The sequence below is a fragment of the Podospora pseudoanserina genome, chromosome 1 (assembly GCF_035222485.1).
Source record: "Podospora pseudoanserina strain CBS 124.78 chromosome 1, whole genome shotgun sequence".
Lineage (NCBI taxonomy): Eukaryota > Fungi > Ascomycota > Sordariomycetes > Sordariales > Podosporaceae > Podospora > Podospora pseudoanserina.
This window is the reverse complement of record NC_085920.1, coordinates 8658378-8676261: the sequence shown is the minus strand read 5'-3', so window position 1 is coordinate 8676261 and position 17884 is coordinate 8658378. Positions and strand designations below refer to the sequence as shown.

The following is a 17884-nucleotide window of genomic DNA, read 5'->3' as shown; positions in this document are numbered from 1 at the left end:
ATCCTTTGGAACATTTGCATTAGGAAGGATTCCAAAGTGGAGGGAATGGTAATCCGGTAGGATGGCAGGGCACAACTGGATGTTCTTGACACATTATAGCACGGGTGTCTTCCATCAAAAAACAAAGGGTGTACAAGAGAAGGATGAGGACTTGTCATTTTTATCTGTAGTGTATGGACGGCATAATTCCATCACGAGTTTTTCAGCTGAAGCATGGGGCGGTAGGCAACTGGAGTAACATTGTAACTTATTAGTTCAGTGCAGTAAATGAGCTCATTATTGTATGTATTATTTGGGTATGTTTCTTTTCGAGTCTCGCCTCGTATGGTACCAATGACTTGTCACTATGCGCATGTCAATATTTGGTCGCCTTTTCCGGAGAGACAATTGTGTCATTCGCCCCGCACCTCCTTCCGCCTCTGGTCGTGTTTTGTTGTCAAGAGGCCTTTCTCCACTCACGACATCAAACCCCGGACTTAGCCTTTACATTCTTGCCTTCAGTCATCACTTTAGTTGGAACCGCGCAGTTTTCTTGCCATTGGTTACATGATTTGGTCAAGATGGCGCCAACAACATCTGATAAGACGATTTCAAACTCCATAAACACCTCACCCACGTCACCATTACAAGACGTCACTAATCAGACACTCGACCCTGAAAGGGGTGCTTCCAGTTCCAAGAAGGAGCTCATCAACTTTCTCAGAGGCTGGCCCTCCCCGTCCTTGTTATCTTCCTCCATTTTACAGGCCGCCTCGACGGCGCTCCTCTCTGACCCCTCCCTGTTCGTTCCTGCCTTGCAATACGGCCCAGACCCGGGGTACCAGCCTCTCAGAGAAGAATTGGCTGTCTGGCTGGAGAAGCAATATTCAACCAGCACCAAGAGCGAGGAGATATGCATCACCGGCGGCGCGAGTCAGGGGTTGGCATGTGTGCTGGCTAGTTTTACTGACCCGTCTTACACCCAGACTGGTAGGTGTCTCACCCATGGCCAGTTTTTAGAGACGTTATGCTGACAGTCAACGTCACAAAGTATGGGCGTCGGCGCCATGCTACTACCTCGCTTGTCCCATCTTTGAGGATGCCGGGTTTGGTCCAGGACGCATAAAAGCCGTGCCAGAGGACCAGCAAGGGGGCATTGATATCGACTTGCTGGACACTTTGCTTCAAAAGCACGAGGCCCAGCACCACCAGCCAACTCACAAAGGAGCAGAAAGGAAAAACGCCGGCCCCTACAGAAAGCACTACCACCATGTTGTCTACCTTGTTTCGACGTGCTCCAACCCTTCTGGGACGACCATGACGCTGGAGAAGAGAAACCGACTGGTCAAAGTCGCCAGAAGGCACGATGTGCTGGTCGTGAGTGATGATGTCTACGACTTTTTACAATGGCCTATCCTGCCAGCCTCCCCCTCGTCTGACCTCGGCCCGTTGCTCCCGCGCCTCTCAGACATTGACTTGTCATTGGGTCCCTCAGAGCTCGCAACAAGCTCTGGGAAATGGTTCGGCAACGTTATTTCCAACGGCTCTTTCTCCAAACTGCTGGGACCCGGTCTCAGGACGGGGTGGGTTCACGGCACGCCAGACTTCGTCATGGGGCTGTCCCAGACGGGGGCGACCAGGTCGGGAGGCGCGGCCAGCCAGTTTGCTGCTGCGTTGTTGGCTGAAGTGATGAAGGCTGGGGAGTTGGAGAGGCATCTGCAGGAAACGGTCAGGCCCAGTCTGCGGAGACGACATGAGCTCATCATGGAAACGATCAAGCAGGAGTTGGGAGCGTTGGGGGTGACGGTGGCTGCGCAGGATGGGGATAGGTTTGGGGGGTATTTTGTTTGGTTGACTTTGCCGGGGGGGCTTGACGCAAGGGTGGTGGCGCAAAAGGCCAGGCAAGAGGAGGAGTTGATCGTGGCAGAGGGGGAGATGTTTGAGGTGAGGGGAGATGAGGAAGGGGCGAAGTTTACGCGGAATATCAGGTTGAGTTTCTCTTGGGAGGAGGAGCACAAGATCACAGAGGGGTTAAGGAGATTGGGGCGTGTGTTGAGGGGTTTGTCAGGCGAGACTCGATAGCTGTCGTCAAGGGTAACAAGGTGGGTGTTTTTGGAGGGGCGACTGATAGGTAGAAATAACATCACACTATGTTAGGGCCGAACTTTGCCACCATGAGACACATCAGCCTCGACTGTCCATAACAAGGAGGGAACTTGATCTTCTCGCCTTTTTCTTGAGCCATTACGCAGAAAGAGATGGTAACCTGCATCGACACGCACCAAGCCACAATATCCAGCAATCAGAAACTCCATCTAACAGTACTATACACCAAAATAACCCAACCAAAGCTCGTCTCCCCATTTCATCTAGTTTCATGTGCATCCCTCTAGGTAACCGCTTCTATCCCCCCTTCCCTGATTTTGCTTCGCCAAGTTCGCAGAGAACAAATCTAGCAAGATAGCAACGGCAAACAAACCTTAAACCTTGTTGCCAGAACCTAGAAACGCAAAAAGAGCCATCGCACTGATCTCCGTGACATTAGGGATAGCCTGAACTATCACCGAAAAGCGGCAGCGAGCCAAGCCCATAGAACATCAACCTTCATCCAACCCGATCTTTTTTGAGATGGTGTCTCGTACCCAACCCCTACTTGATAATAATAGATGGAAGTATCTCGACTTGAGGATGTCGTGCTCTCCTATCGACAGACCAAGCTCCAACCAAAAGGCCTGCGTAACATTTCCGCACTTTTGCTACTCAGTGTCCTCCCGGGAGAACAAAACTATGCGGTCATGCTCGTCATTTCCCACAAGCTGACATCCCTTTAGCCGAAGATACAGCTGAGCGTAACGGTAGGTCACATAACGGCTTGAAACCGAACCTTGGATAATGATGGCTGGGCTTCGCAGCTGAAGATGCCCACTTGTCTTCCTGCTGTTGCGTTACCGCAGTTCAGGCGGCATCGAAGCAATTTTTGGAGCCGGGTGAAGGTGAAGAAAACGCAGTCGCAGGGCGCCATTACCTTCAGGATACCCGATGCCTCCAAGCCTCCTAATTCCTCATCAACCCCTGCCGCATCTTCTGAAACTCTTTGAACTGCAGCTCATGGTTCTCGCATGCGGCTAGCCACTTTTGTCTGAGTGGCTTGTCCTGCTCCAGCGAGTTGACATATTCCTGATAACCATTGTCACCCATAGCACTGACCCATGAGAAGCCCGCCGAGTTTTGTTGAGCCTGGCGTGTAGAAAAGTGTGTCAACATCGTGCCGTTCCATTGAGACCAAGCAATCATGTAGGCCTCAAACTCCTTGGTATATGTATTCCAAGCTGGGCTCCCTAACTTGACACCGCCAAAAGCAAGTGTTGTCGGAACTTTGGGTGCTTGGGGAACAGGTGGACAGGAAAGCGGCGTAGGCTTCATCTGAGGTATGGGAATTGTGGCCGAGGGTCTGGATTGGAATGGCAGGCTTTGGCCCAAATCGGCAAATGAGTTCAGTCCTGTTGCTTTCTGGCTGAAAGGCGCAATATTCTCAAAGTCTGCAAACACATTCGGTCTCATAAAGTCGTCCGTGTCTTCGGACCCTGCGTGAGTTGGGTTCACTTTGGGCATCTTCTGTGTACCGTTGACCTTTGGAGGCAGAGGCGGAGCAGCGGTCGCAGTGGTGCCAACATGGCCAGCTCGCCACTCCGGCTTTGTCGGTTCAACAGGGATGGGTCGGGCTTCGTTGGCCGCAGGCGGTTGTTGAGCTGTCGTTTCAGAAACGGGAGGGTCAATATCCATGGCGTTGGGGCTTTTGGGACCACTGGCGTTGGCTCTTCCGGTGCCTGCCTGTGCTCGGTCCTCACCACTACTATCGTCCTCCTCTGCCATTCCAGCCGATCCTGCTGTTAGGCGAACTCCTCCGCCCCGAGTCTTCTTGAGCGGTTTGACTGGTCGAGTAGGTGACACTGATGACCTCTGAGCCGCTGTTGGATTAAAGATGTTGACCTTGCTCAATTCCTCCCACTTCTTGGCATCGAAGGCACTCGGCTTCGGAGCAGCCTCTTGCTGAGGCATGGCTGCTGCTGGTTTCGGGGATGCATTGGCGAATGCTTCGTATGAGGTCCCAGAATCTTGTCGCAGTGGGGATTGTCGGCCACGGCGTCTTGCTCTCGTAAAGGCATTATCTAGCGGAGAGCTGGGCGAAGCCTCAAAATCACTCCCAGCGCTGAACTCGAACCTACCCTTGTCTTCGGCGACAAACTTCGTATTGATATTATCGGCGCTGTGTCTCGCGAACCGGGCTGTTTGGATGGGAGAGGTCGGGTCGTCATCGTCGTCGGGCACCGCGAAACTGACAGTTTGACTGGCGTTAGCATCACACCTAGGCCTTTGTGGTTGTTGCCCATCCTGAGTTGGTCTGGGGCGTTTCCGTGAAGAGTTTGTCCCCTTCTTGGCCAGCAACACATTCAGTTGGTCGGTCAAGTCGTCTTCGAAAAGACTCGAGCGAGAACCAGCCCGCTGGACTCCACTTGGAGTTTCATACATGCTGTGCTGCGCGCTGGAAGCGAAGGGGTACTTGATTTTACTGTAAGCATCGTAGCCGTGAGAGCTCTCTGGAGGGTGGTCGACGCCAGGCTTGGTAGCGCCAGATCCAGCATTACGAGGGCAAGACTTCTCACCAGTCCACCCACACGGAGGCGGAATCTGAGAAACTCTGCTGAAATAACCCGGATAGAGGTAACGAGAAGAAAGGGGTGCGGCATACACCTTGGGGCCAGGCTTGGCCTGAGCAGAAGCTCCTCCGTTTACTGTAGCTTTATGATGTTAGCAACGCACAAGTTCATTTCTAACAGGTTCGGGTCTCACCGTTTGCGCTACTATTGACTGATGAGGTAGAGCTGGTGGCGGCTCCGCCAAACCCAGCCGTAGTCGGTGGTGCGGAGTCAGGCGGCTGCGCAGTTCGGGGGCTGTACCGGGCGCTGGCCTTTGATTGAACTGGAAAGCGGGGGTTGGTGGCCGTCTCATGATATGGCGGCTTCTCATTACTCGATCGTCGGAAACCGTCAGAACCCACGCTGGCACTTCGTTGGCGATTAGGAGGTGCAGGCGGCGCCTCAGCGGGATTCTTGCGCGCGTTGTCCTTCATGCTCTTGGCCCGGTTGACGTTCAGAGGCTCGAATGGGTTAAACTTTTCCCCCACATTGGTAGCATAAGGCGTGCTCTGCCGATTATCCAAGAAGGTGTCGCCGAATTGTTGGGTCAGTGGGTCAACGTACTCAGACGTCGGCCGAGGTTTGCCAGTAGGGGCAGCGCCGGCTGCTGAGGTGCTCCCTGAGGCTGTGTACGTGTTGTAGTGATGATTTTTAACCGGCGGTTCGTCGCCTGTTGGTGATGATGGTGTAAATCCTGTCTTCCTTGTTGAGTTTCCACCAAAGGCAGCCTGTTGCCGTCTTTCCTGAGCCGCGCTCCTCGGGGTCGGAGGAGCATCTCTCGGTCTCGGTGGGACCGGGCGCGTTGCCCCGTAGGCAGTTTGCGGATTTGATGCCCTGGACCTTTCCCAAGCCTCCGATTTCGATTGTTCCCTCATTGACTCCGTCTTCGTCTTTGGCTTTGCCTGCCATTGTGAGTATCTTGAAGCTCCCCCGGTGCTGGCTGTGGTAGTCGGCCGGGTGGGCATCGGAGGTCGTCTCTGCGGAGGTGCGCCAAACTTCGAGTTTATATCTTGAGAGGTATTCATGTATGGGTTGCCTCTGACGCCTGACGCACCGCCATAGGCGGCGCTCCATCGCCCCAAGCGCGCGCGGTGGGCATCATACTTTGCTTTTTGCGAGGGGTCGGTCAAGATCTCATGGGCTGTTTGGATGAGCACAAACTTTTCCTTCGATAGTTCTTCGTTGCCAATGTTGCGATCTGGATGATACTTAAGAGCTGCGTAAGAGTTGTTAGCACGAAATCATGTTGAATAGTAGCCACTTTGGTGGTTCCTACCGAGCTTCTTGAATTGCTTTTTGACCACTTCGATCTCGGACATGGATGGGAGTTCGAGATCGGCATAGTAATCCCGTTCGAAATCTGGCTTGACCATTGTGATCTGATATTGGGCTAGGGCACGCCCTACCTGTCCCCCTTCCTGCCAAAGATACCAACTGTAGGAACAACTTTTGCCAGCGCTTAGATTCGAAGTTGGTGAAGAATTTCCTCCACTCTAAGTTCCAAGTCGGAAATCCCCAAGCAAACAGTGAAAGAGCAAAATGGCGAACCGTCTGTTGCCTTAGCTATGCAAGGGGACAAACTTGGTGGCCCCCTTGTCTGGCCGAGCCCGTTTGATTCCCGGTGAAGGCAAACGGTGCCGGATGTTTGAATAGTCAACTAGCAATTGGGGCCCGACGCAGTTGTCTTGGGCGGGGGCGGGAAACCAGATCGTGTCGACGTGGGAATGGTGCCGCGTTCAAGCACAGCTCTCGCACGCGGTGTTTAGCACAGAGGCAAATCGAGGGGTTTGTTTGGAGGTCGCGGAACCGTGACAGTACGTTGAGGGTAGGGATCGAGTCGCAAAACCGTGAACTATTTGGTGGGGCAAATATTGGACAAAAAAATGAAAGTCGAAAGTGGACTGGCTGGGTGGGAGCAGGAACTCGGTCTCGGCGGAGCCAGCAGTTGGAGGCAAGTGATGAGAGGTGGAAGGAGCTTGCAGGATGTCGTGCTGACAAGTCGAGCCGTTTCCGCAGAGAATATTCGGTGCGTGTTGGAAAACTGCGAATGTTGGTTTGTGGTTAGCCGCAGTTCGAACAGGCGCATGCGTTTGGGAACACAAACACGCCGCGCGCTGGCTGTAAGTCCTAATCCTCGTGTCGCTCGGCTTACCTCACTCACCACCAGGAAGGCGAGACAGGAACTGCCAAGCTGGAAACCGCCGGTTCTGGAATGCGGAGAAAAGAGTGACTGCTTTTCAAAATAATGACAAAAGACACCGAGTATGTATTAACCTCTTCTTGCACCTCGACCCCAGTATTGTTCGGAGTGTGCTCAATCTCCAGCCAGGTCAACAGTCAAAATAGAGGGCGCCTGCCGCAGCTCACTTGATCGAAACAATTAGGTGGGGTCTACTTCAGCTGTCAAGGGCAACTGGGAGCAAGGCGTGGAGGGGGGCACCATTAGCGCGTGCTCTATTTACACCAGCGTCACAGTGAATATGACGTACTTCTGGTCCCCTGTTCCCGCCCTGCCTGGTCCACTGGCTTTTCCTTTTTCAAGCTGGTGAACCTGGGCCGGCGGGGCAGGGTAGCTGTGTCTATAGTACTAAAGTACAAAAGCTGCAAGAGATGCTGCTTGAGAGGAAAGAGAGCGAAAAGCGGTGAGGCGTCCTAACTGTCATCACCACTTGTTGCCGCTGTATCTCACAAGTAGGTGTTCATCCGAATCCTTTCACCCCATACTTGTGGTTTGCGGGGTAATAATCGGCGCCTCTTCTTGAACCTAGGACTACCCACCTAAGATCCTACTATCACCATCATTCTGTTGCCCTCAGTCCCGCCCATTCATTTCCACTTGATCATCATTGCATGACATCTCCGCACGAGGTGTTCTTCCTCCCTGCATCATATTCAGATTGGAGATCTTGAGGGCCAGAAATGGTTCCAGTGACTATTGTGCTGAAGCATCAGGTCACGGGACATTTAAATGATAGGATGACCAGTCCCGGATGGGCTGAGGCTATGCTATACTACCGTGGGGGAGATGAACTTGTCATCTGCCAGAACCCGAGAACCCTCATAACGTCAGCTTGCATAACAGCAGTGTGATGCGTACTCAGCAAGCCAACTCTGGGCATCCTACGGACACCTCAAACATGGAACAGGTCTTTTACTTTAAGATGCGAAGGACGTGTGAAGAACATCAAGGCATCGTCCGGGTTAGGGTTGTGAAGACAAAATCCGCTGACGAAACATATCGGACATAAGCAAAACACAAAACAAGATTGCAAATGGCGCCAGATTAAAGTTCAACAGGGCCGGCCATACATAGCATACTCCTATTCAAACTTGATATCTTTCCTTCCACGCCCTCCGTCATGCTGACCATTCATTCCCGTGATGTACATGGAAACCCCTTTGTCGTCATGAGACCCTTGCCTTGATATCTCTAATTCCCCACAACATATATGATACACTTGTTGCCGAAAGATTAAAACAATGAAACTCCCAACAATGCATCTCCCCTCAGAATAGTTTATCCTGAAATGTCTTTGGACAACTCGTAACTCCACCCACCATCCCGTCTCATCTTATCTCTGGCCATGTTATCCTTTCTGACTTCGTCTTCTGTCAACCTATCCGTTCCACTCCAGTTGGCCGAGCTCGTTCTCGCCCTGAATCTGTGCCATCTGTCCTTGCTCTTGCTAAATACCTCCTCCATGTTGAGTGGGGCCGGTGGTCCAAAGACTTGCATGGGGTCCATGCGTTCTTGTGCCAGCAATGCCTGTTTGAGAGCTGGTGAATCTGCCCAATCGGCCACCATGATATGCTCGTCTTCATCATCGTCATCGTCATCCGTCTGAATCTCAGGGAGTTCAATAGCCTCGCCGTTCTGGAAACGGGGAGATGACCGAGTCGCAGTCCTGTTGACTGACTTTGGAATACCACCAGCGCCAGGCCGAGCAGGGGTCTTGTGGGGATTTGCCGCCTGTCCTGTAGGGCGGTTGGGCGCAAAGGGAATGGCACCTTTGGCGAATTGGGCTGTGTTGTGCAAAGCCGGCTTGACGGTGCTGTGATGCTGTGCTGTGACGGTGGCCTTGAAAAGGTCTCTACTCGCACTGGGCGGAGGCACGTTGGCATAGCCTGTCGAGAACATGGACTTGTTGGAAGGGTCCTGAGTGATCCGTTTAGCATCCTCCCAGATTACAACCGCCACGGGGCCTGCCGGTCGACTCACCTTAAACCCAGCCGACGGCCTCACAGACGGTGGCTTCATTGTCCGCTGCTGGCTGTCGGCCATCTCAATGTCTTGGTCAAAGTCCTCGCTCACTCTGATAGGTTTGGTCTCCTGGGTGGTCTTTTGTGACTTGGATTTGGAAAAGCCCTCATTCTCTTGCTGGTGTGGACGCTTCATAGGCGCTTTCCCGCTTGCCAAACTCTGATTGACAAGTCGACTTTCCTGATGCATAGTGGAACCCAACCGAGAAGGAGGCCGCACAGGAGCCTTGTCTGCCATGCTGTAATCAGGAGGCCCGTTCGGCTGTGACCTAACAGCCGGAGGGGGTGCTCTGGTGGCCTTGGCTTTCTCAATACGCTCCCTCTGTTGCTCTTGCTTCTGGGCAGCAATGCGTTTCCGTTCAAGCTCGGCTTTGGCATCACGCTTCCGTTGAGCCTCGCGCTCCTCTTGCTCCTTCCGTTTCAAGGCCGCCGAAGAGGCTGATGTCTTGAGATGGGGCAATGACTTCTTCTCGTTCAATGAACTCTGACTGGTCTTGTTCTTCACATGCATTGGTGGCTGCTGCTGTGGCTGACCTAATGTCTCTTGGAGGTTGGAGGCCAGGACGCTATTTGAAGGATGGAACTGAGACTGTTGAGAACTGGGAGGATAAACGCGCATGACGGTCGGCGCTTGCCGAGTGGTCTTAGAGAGCGTCTCCTTGGTTGGCTTGACTGGGCGCTTGATGCCCTGCGTCCTGACTGACGATGCAGTCGTGGGTCGCTGAATGGAAGACGGGGGCATCGCCATAGTGACCGTCGAGGTCGCATCGGCCATGTCGACATCACCCTCATCAGAGAGACCTTGATCATCGGCTTGGCGGTTGGCCCTTCCCGGGCTGGTTCGGGTCGACTTGGGAAGCGCCTTCGGAAGTGCCTTTCGTGATGGTGCCGGTGTTTGTAAACCCTGGGGTTGGGGTCGGTACTGAGAATGAGCGGCGCGAGCTTGTTCCGCACGTGCTTGTTGTTGCTCTTGCTCTCGTTCCTTCTGCAGGGCCACTTGCTTTTCCATGGCAGCAAGTCTTTCCTGCTCTTTGCTGAACACGCGCGCCTTTTCGTCCTCTTGTTTACGTGCCTTATCCAACTTCTCCAGTTCTTTTTCTGCTCGCCTCACCTCTTTCATCTCCTTCTCTTTGGCTCTAGAATCCTTCTCCCGCTCCTTGGCCTCGATCTTCTCTCGTTCGGTAGACGCTCTAGTTCTCCGGGTGCTGTTGGACCTGGCTGGACTCAGTGGTCGGGAAGTGGATGAAAGCTGCTGTGTGAGGTCGGGGTACATCACGTTGTCTACCGATCTGAAAGACTCAACAGATGGTCCTGGATGAATACCAAGCTGCACAGTGGAAGGTGAGATCATAGCTTTGCCTTCAGCACTGATGGCTGCGCTTCTTACATTCAAGTTCTTGGCGCTACTCAACAGGGAAGACAGCTTATTCTTAACCTGCTTCAGGGGGTTGTCTCGGAAAGCACTGCGAGTAGGCGATTTGCTGGGTGTTGGCATGCGACCATCCTCTTCGACAGAGGGCAGAGTTGGCTGGGTCGCCGTCACGATCTTTTTGAGAGTAGCACCATCACCGCCCTCAAGTTGCGCAAGTGTCGGAAAAGTAGGCACAGATGCGGACTTCGAATGCCCTGGAGTGCTGTTCTGCCACTGTGGGCTAGCTTGGGCTTTCCAAGCGGTGGCGGGGCTGCTGGGGGGCATATCATGCTCAGTATCGCTCACCGACGACTTGCCTGCCACATTCTCCATATCTTCGACGGAGAGGCTCTTGCGGAGTTCAGGACGAGGGTTATATGGCACCACGGCAGGGGCTGCAGTGACAACATTACTTGGGGCCGCGATCCAGTCCTCGTCATCGTCCACTGGGAATGCTCCGGGAGTAGGAGCTGGTGCATTCGGTTTTGCGGGTGATTGTTTCAGCTTGGCTTCTGTAACGGATCCTAAGTTGGCCTGCGTCTGACCTGCTGGCGGAACGAAGAGATTCGCCAATGATTTGGAAGGTCTTGGGCCAGCAGCCTGAGACTTGCCCAACATGCTGATCTGATCATGCAACAGCTGAGTGTAAGTCTTGCTGTGTTCCGCTATCCTGGTGGTGTTTTCCAGCTGAGCAGTGAGCTCCTCATCGACATCCATGTCCTCATTGTCCTCATCATCAGAGTATTGTCTGGTGTTGCCCAGGCTCTTGCCACCAGTGTGGCGATTATAGAAGCTTGGGCGACTGAAATCCAAATGGCTCGTCCTAGATATCCGGCTGCCGCTCTTAGAGGCCAATGGCTCGCGGGCGGGCAGAGAGGCGAAGCTCAGACTGCTCTTGCGCACCAATGGCCTGATGGGACTTGAGGCCTCTGATGGTGACCTGGCATCCTCGGCATCCTCCTCCGACTCCTCGTGTCTTTCGCTAGAAAAATGTTCCGTAGGCTTCGGGAAACCCCTCGGAAGACTAGACGTGGTCTGCTTTACAGGCGACGATTTTGGAGGGGATGGTTTTCGAGGCGATGAAGACGACTTCTGGGGCGACGCTGGCTTCGTCGGCGCTTGCCTCTGCGGTGATGTTCTGACGGGTGACGACCTGGCAGGGGGTTCGGTCTTTTTAGGAGATGGTACTCTTGGCGACATCATTGCGAGTTTAGTTCGAACCACAACAGGACTGCTGGATTGTCCCATTTCCGAAGAGAAGCCACCACTGGCTGAGGCATAGGTTGTAGGCTGGCGTGTCTCGCTCTCATCAGCAGCGTCAAATTCGTCCTCGGCGAACGTCAGAGTTGGACTCGGTTGTTCTGCAAGACCGCTGGGGACATTGGGTTCGCCATCTCCTGTCTCGACATTAGGCTGTGGGCTGTCGACCATATCGACGTCATCGTCCCTGTCACAATAATCCAAATTCGCCGTGTCACAACTTTGGCTGCCATGATAACCGGAGTCCGTGAACAGGAGGGAAGATGGGGCCGCAACAGCTAGGGCAGGAGGGGGCGCTAAAATCCTTGCTGGGCTGGTACTCTTGGTAACTGTGGGCTCGGGCTTGTCTTCGGCTACCTGAAATTGTGGCAATCGCGCTGGGCTTTGACGTTGAGTGCTGCTGAATGAATTAGGCGCGTCCTTTGGTGTTGAGGAAAAGACATCGGACAGTGGCTTCAAGATACTAGTTAGCATTTGACGCGTCATATCCGCCTCCAACCACATTTGCCTACCACGCGAGTTTCCAAGGGTCTGATTTTCCGTGTTGTCATGGGCGTTTTCCCACGCAATTTTCCGGGTGTTTTGAAGAGTTCAGCGACATTCCTGTCAAATGTAGTCAGCAGCATTTCCATCGTCGTGCTAAATCATCATGCAAGACCATACATCTGGTTTTCTGAGAAAATCTCGGCCATGTGCTCATTCAACCAATCTAGCTCATTTCGCGCCGAGAAAGAGAATTCTTCTATCTCTGACTCGGCGATGTCGAGGGCAGAGTTCCTTTCCTCCTCGACCCAGGCGGCCGACCCGACCGGAAGTCGAGGGCCCCCTCGAAGTGCCATTGTTCGTCGAGTGAGGTCGCCGTGATCGGTAATGGGGTATGGCGTTTTCGTGGCTCTTGGGCTTGTTCGGCGCGTTTCGAAGGTCAACAAAGGGCGTACAGGACAGTTGCAGAAAGGGAAGCAACAAAAATAACAAGAAGACAAGAGCGAGGAAGTGGGTGGATTGTAAGACTCAGAAGGGATTACCAGGAGTCATCAGGGAAAGGGAGGGTTGAGGGTTGATAGTTGCTTTGCGAAAGTTGTGGGTTTGCAGAGCGGGTCGTCTTGATCTGGTTAGCCATTGTTTTGATTCCCTCCAAAACAGGAAAGGTGCAACCTGGAGCATTTTGGTGGGGTCCTCCCGCTCAACTCCGACGCCTGTTCACGTGCGGGGCACTGGACCTGTTTCAGTTCATTCTTCTTTGCCCATCTGCACTCAATCACCTTTTCTCCGGGTTGCATGCCAGTGCTATGTACAGGACTGATATTTACACCATAACTTCTATTTCTATTCATTAGGACATGGAAATTAGCACCTACTTGGTTAAAGGCCTTAAAAGATAGCACATCATGCAAGCTCTATCGCTTTCAGCTCTCCCTTCTTCAACCCTTCGCCAAACATGATCCCATGGGCATGGGCGTCCACCACAATCCTGAATTGATCTCCGTTAGGCCTCAATGTTAACGGTGCCTCTGCAGCAACCGCTGGAGGGAACGATGAAGTCAAAACAACGCCTCTGAGACGAGGCAGTGCCATTTACCTCTTATCGAGTCCGGATAGAGACTCGTTTTTGGTATAAAGGTCCCCTTGCAAAGGAACTTGACGTGAAGTGGGAAAATTGGTGTTGCCTACATGGCAGACCCTGAGAGCAAGTGCGGTGCCAGGTTTAGCAGAAGATAGCTGATAGGAGTATGGCGATAATAATGAGACAGTTCACATGTGCTTGTATGGTGTACCAGTATCTTGTAGCGTCTCAAAGAATAACGCTTCGCATATGGTGAACAGACCAGCGTCTATGAAAATGGTTCCTTGGCTGAATTCATCATGCGTATGGTACGAGTCGAGTGGTTAATGGGCAATTGAAAAGACCAACACATCTAGGGTTGGCTGCAGCTTCAGAAATGAGCAGCAAGATTTGGAACATCAGAGTGAAAGTCATCGAGAAGCAACATTGAGTTTTCTGAATTGGACTCGAAACAATTTGAAAGAGAGGATAGATATCCACGAGGGTATTGACGTTTGGATTGATCGATCTTCAAGGGAATTGCTAGGTGTGGCAACCAGGACCCACTTTAAGTTTAATGGCTCCGTCGCGTTCAGCAAAGAATAGGTCGCGTCGCGCATCAGCTTTCAGAGTGTTGGATTGTCCTTGTCCTTCCTTGTTCACCTCCAGAATTAAGCAGCAGCAGCGCGACAACACATTGCAGGTCCACCAGCGTTCAGTCGATCTTGGATTAATCTTTTTAATTCAAATTCATTAGCCTAGATGGAGGTGGAGGTATCAGATTCGACTGACTGGTTGGGAACGCCGCTCGCCAGCTTGAAGTCCGTCGAGGAGGCACTCCGCTGCCATGTCTGCAAGGACTTCTTCACAACACCGATGCTTACTTCCTGCAGCCATACATTCTGTTCGCTTTGTATTAGGAGGTGTCTTACCGCCGACAGCAAATGCCCGCTTTGCCGGAAGACTGTCGACCTCTCCAAACTGCGGGGCAACGGTGCCCTGCGAGAGGCAGTCGAAGCATTTAGGGGAGTCCGAGATAGCATTCTCAAATTCGCAAGAACGCCAACGCCGGCTCTACCGAGATCTCTTAAGAGAAAAGCGACCGAGGTGGACGACTCCGACGACGAGTTTCAGGAAAGCAAACGGCCAAGGAGGTCTACGAGAAATCGCAAGGCAAGGGAACCACAAGCATCCAGTCAACTGACTATTGAGGATTCGGAGGGTGACCTGCAAGATGACAATGATGGGGAAGATGAATATGTGCCAGAGCCTAGTACGTTGGGCCCGTTCTAGCCGCCGAGGACAAGGCTAACTGATTCTCAGATGACGGACTGGTCGCGTGCCCTATATGCGAACAGCGCATGAAAGAAGTTCTTGTCGACAGACATCTTGACACCTCGTGTCCAGGTGAACCCCAGCCTCAGCCAAAACGCACGCCAGCCGCCAGCCGCTCGATCGCCTCTACCCTGCTATCACCCTCCAAGAGACCACCAGCCGCGGCTGCCAAGGCCCCCGAGCGTCTTCCAACTCTTCAATACTCTATGGTGAAGGATCAGGCTCTTCGGAAAATCATGCGAGAGCTGGGCCTGTCCACTGCTGGCAACCGAACGATGCTCGAAGCAAGACACCGAGAGTGGCTCACACTTTGGAATGCGAACTGCGATTCTGCCAATCCCAAGTCCCGCGGGGCTCTATTTCAGGATTTGCAGGTGTGGGAAAGGACTATAGGCACCATGGCACCCACCAGCTCCAAAGCAGCCAACACAGGCGCTCAAATCAAGGACAAAGATTTTGATGTTGGCGCTTGGGCGGCAAAGCACGACTCTTCCTTTAAAGACTTGATTGCGAACGCGAGGAGAAGTAGGCAAATTGCTGAGCAAAAGGCCAGAGAGGCTGCTGCCGAAGAAGCTGCGAAACAAGAAGCAAGCTCATCGGTCCCACAGCCTTCGGTACCAAAAACGTCGACACCATCAACGGCGGAATCAGCCCCTTTGCCACAAACACCAGTGTTACCGGTTCAACCGCCACCACACCCGTCATACTCTCACCCGGAGCGTTGGCAACATCAACCCCAACCAACGCACTATCAACAGCCATAAATGGCTCGGCCACCCCCACGCTACCCTCAGCCCCCATACCCGAGCGACACGAGGACTATAGACACTGGCCTAACGGCTCAAGAGGTTACTGACCTACCCAGGCTCGACAAGTAGAAGGGACACAAAGCTGGCCTTGGCTGGGTGTTGTAGTACATTCGTAGAGGAATATAATCTGATTTCGGTTGCTGGTTGAGCGAGGAATGTTGTTTTAGCACAGATGGGAGCAAAACTTTACGCGCGGCATAAAGCGGTAGACCAAGGGGGTACCTGTGATGTGGGAGGTGGGTTTGGCAAACCTTCTCCGCTTCAGCATCATAGATTTTAGCCGCATCCACTTTGTATCTACCTTACCTATAGATACGTAGTAATAATCACTTTTGGTAGCTGGGACGAGGCAACGAGCATAGCTAAACCCCCAAAAAAATGAAAAAAAACCCCCCCAAAAAAGGAATAAAAAAAACAATTGTCATTTCCTGATCCTGTTGGTATTTGATAGGTACTCCAGCTCTTCTCACAACATCATGATATCCTGACACCGTGATTCCAAACAATCATATTCAGGGTAATACATGATGAGATACCTACACAAAACAACGCCATGCTACCGAACTCCTATGCCATCTGTGAAAATCCCTACTCAAAGAATCCAACCCCCAATTGTGGGGAACTTGAATGGTTGTATAAATCGTGTGTAATAGTGAGTCACAGCGACATGCTGTCACATAACAACTCTTATTAAGCATGAACTAGTATATGCAAATTCGAATTAGCATACATGGATTGCCATGAAACGTCGTGTTCGATCACATCATTAACCGAGAGTAAGCCTACCCATCATGGCCTCCGCCTCGTCTGTCTCCTTATCTTTGACAGGAGCACTGCTAGGCACTTCGCCAATGGCCTCCAGCTTCTTCCGCAGGTCTGCCGCCTCCTTCTGTTCCTCCTTCGCCCTCTCCTCGGCTTCCCTCTGCTGCTTCTCCTCCACCTTCTTCCTCTCCTTCTCCTTCTCCTGTCTCTCCATCTCGGCGAGTTCATCGTCAATCTCGCCCTCATCCAGCACGGTTGTTCCACTGGCCTCGGCAAGGATCTTGCCGACCTCATCGGCATCAGCCATCTGCTCCCGGAGCCTGTCGACAACCTCTTCCACCCCCTCGACGCCGCCCACCTTGGCCGTGAGGCTCTTGAGAGCGTCTGATGACGACTCCATGACCTTGACAATCTGGACATTGTCGCTCGCTTGTTCGAGTTGAGTCTGTACCTGCTCCAGTTGGTTGACAGTGGCATACCGCTTTTCCAGCGTTTGCTCGGCCAGCTTCTTGCTCTTGAGCGCTGCCAACGCCGCCACTCTGTTTTGTTTCGTGACCGCCTCCTTGGCCTGTGCGCCCAGTTCCTCGACCCGCTTGGACAAAAGGAGCGTTTGATGCGTCAAAGAAGCCAGCAACTCCTTGAGCTGAGCAATCGACGCGTCCTCGTCCGTCAAGCCCTCTGGCTCTCCCTCCCCATCCCTGATCTTGACCGTCTTCCCATCATAGTCTATCATTTGCTTATCCCTCGCCAAGAAAACCAGCAAAACATCCATATCAGTATCTGATAACTCCCTGCCCCCTTCGACAAGCTGATCATTGAAAACCTTGGCAAAATGCGCCCTGGTAAACGTCCTCTCGAACCGCCCCTCCTTGTCCTTGATCCCCTCGCCAAAAGCCTTGCCTGCCCCCTCAACATTTTCCACTACGACAAATTGCCCCTTTGGTACTTTATCCCCGCTACCCTTCAGGAAATCAGTCACACCCGCTGTCTTGAGGACCCACCCCGCTAATCCCCATACCGACCAAGAGCGGGAGTAGATGCTCTCCTTCCGCTCGAGGAACTGCCTCAGTGGCACCAACTCCTTGTTTTCCACCGCCTCTTTGATTACCAGCCCCAGTGATAGTGGGCGGCCGTACTGTTTCGTCTCGAAGGCACTTACTAGCCTCTCGTCTGTGTTTAATACGAGCAGGGAAGGTTTGCTGGATGACGTGGGTGGAGGTGCGAGTCCGGATTTCGCAACTTTGGCGAGGGCGCGCCGCCAGGCGGAGAGGTTGGCAGCATAGCCGTCGGGATTCAGAGTTCGTTGGGCTGCAAAGGAGGAGTAGAGGGCTGGCAGGCGGGCTCTTTGGTATATTCTGTTAGCAGACGAGGATAACCTAGGCCACAAAACACGCGAGACATACTTGCGGAAGGAAGGCTCATTTTCCACTAGATAATCGAGTAGGGACTGGGACTTTTGCGACATGTTGACTGGATGTATTGATTGGTGTTGCTCGATTGGTACCTAGTTTTGAGACTCGACCGGCTTGTCGTAGTTGACAGGAAGAAGGGCAACGAGCGGTGTAAACACTTGCCCGTGTTTAGAGAAAATGAACCGCGCCAAAGAGGGGCTGCGCCGAATCAACCCTGGCAACCAGAATTCAGGCAACTGTTGCGACAAGATGCAGTCTCGAAAGAAAAGGCGTAGCCCCCGAACTGAGCTCAGCGATAAGTTTAATTGATAGCAGGTGGTGGATAATGACGTGCAGGGGACTGTGTTGGTTCTCTTTATCTTATCAGCGTGTCACAAGGGCGGTGCCAAGCACTCTCCGGCAGGCATCAATCAACA

At 52.8% G+C, this 17884-nt stretch overlaps 5 protein-coding genes across 5 annotated transcripts; 2 read left to right on the top strand and 3 right to left on the bottom strand.

Annotated features, from left to right (window-relative positions):
* Positions 1 to 560: 560 nt before the first annotated feature.
* On the top strand, positions 561 to 2189 carry YEY2 (Valine--pyruvate aminotransferase; the record flags this gene model as incomplete). The annotated part of the gene is made up of 2 exons (XM_062943651.1): positions 561 to 969; positions 1031 to 2189. 2 exons carry the CDS (start codon positions 561 to 563, stop codon positions 2059 to 2061), a joined length of 1440 nt encoding a protein of 479 aa, XP_062806801.1. The 3' UTR covers positions 2062 to 2189.
* QC764_124130 (uncharacterized protein) lies at positions 1458 to 7054 on the bottom strand. Its single transcript, XM_062943650.1, has 6 exons — positions 6829 to 7054; positions 5953 to 6717; positions 4831 to 5892; positions 4730 to 4778; positions 2209 to 4315; positions 1458 to 2143 (listed from the first exon to the last, which is right to left on the bottom strand). The coding sequence occupies exons 2-5, from the start codon at positions 6047 to 6049 to the stop codon at positions 3034 to 3036; spliced, it is 2490 nt and encodes an 829-aa protein (XP_062806800.1). The 5' UTR covers positions 6050 to 6717; positions 6829 to 7054; the 3' UTR covers positions 1458 to 2143; positions 2209 to 3033.
* An 897-nt stretch (positions 7055 to 7951) lies between these two features.
* Positions 7952 to 13496, bottom strand: QC764_124120 (uncharacterized protein). The gene is given in 7 exon segments (XM_062943649.1): positions 7952 to 8832; positions 8896 to 12060; positions 12120 to 12210; positions 12271 to 12709; positions 12763 to 12869; positions 13072 to 13103; positions 13117 to 13496. 4 exon segments carry the CDS (start codon positions 12444 to 12446, stop codon positions 8194 to 8196), a joined length of 4071 nt encoding a protein of 1356 aa, XP_062806799.1. The 5' UTR covers positions 12447 to 12709; positions 12763 to 12869; positions 13072 to 13103; positions 13117 to 13496; the 3' UTR covers positions 7952 to 8193.
* Positions 13497 to 13770: 274 nt separating this feature from the next.
* Positions 13771 to 15661, top strand: RAD18 (E3 ubiquitin-protein ligase rad18). The gene is made up of 2 exons (XM_062943648.1): positions 13771 to 14423; positions 14474 to 15661. Exons 1-2 carry the CDS (start codon positions 13913 to 13915, stop codon positions 15247 to 15249), a joined length of 1287 nt encoding a protein of 428 aa, XP_062806798.1. The 5' UTR covers positions 13771 to 13912; the 3' UTR covers positions 15250 to 15661.
* Positions 15662 to 15685: 24 nt separating this feature from the next.
* On the bottom strand, positions 15686 to 17521 carry QC764_124090 (uncharacterized protein; the record flags this gene model as incomplete). The annotated part of the gene is made up of 2 exons (XM_062943647.1): positions 15686 to 17399; positions 17460 to 17521. 2 exons carry the CDS (start codon positions 17519 to 17521, stop codon positions 16061 to 16063), a joined length of 1401 nt encoding a protein of 466 aa, XP_062806797.1. The 3' UTR covers positions 15686 to 16060.
* Positions 17522 to 17884: the final 363 nt, after the last annotated feature.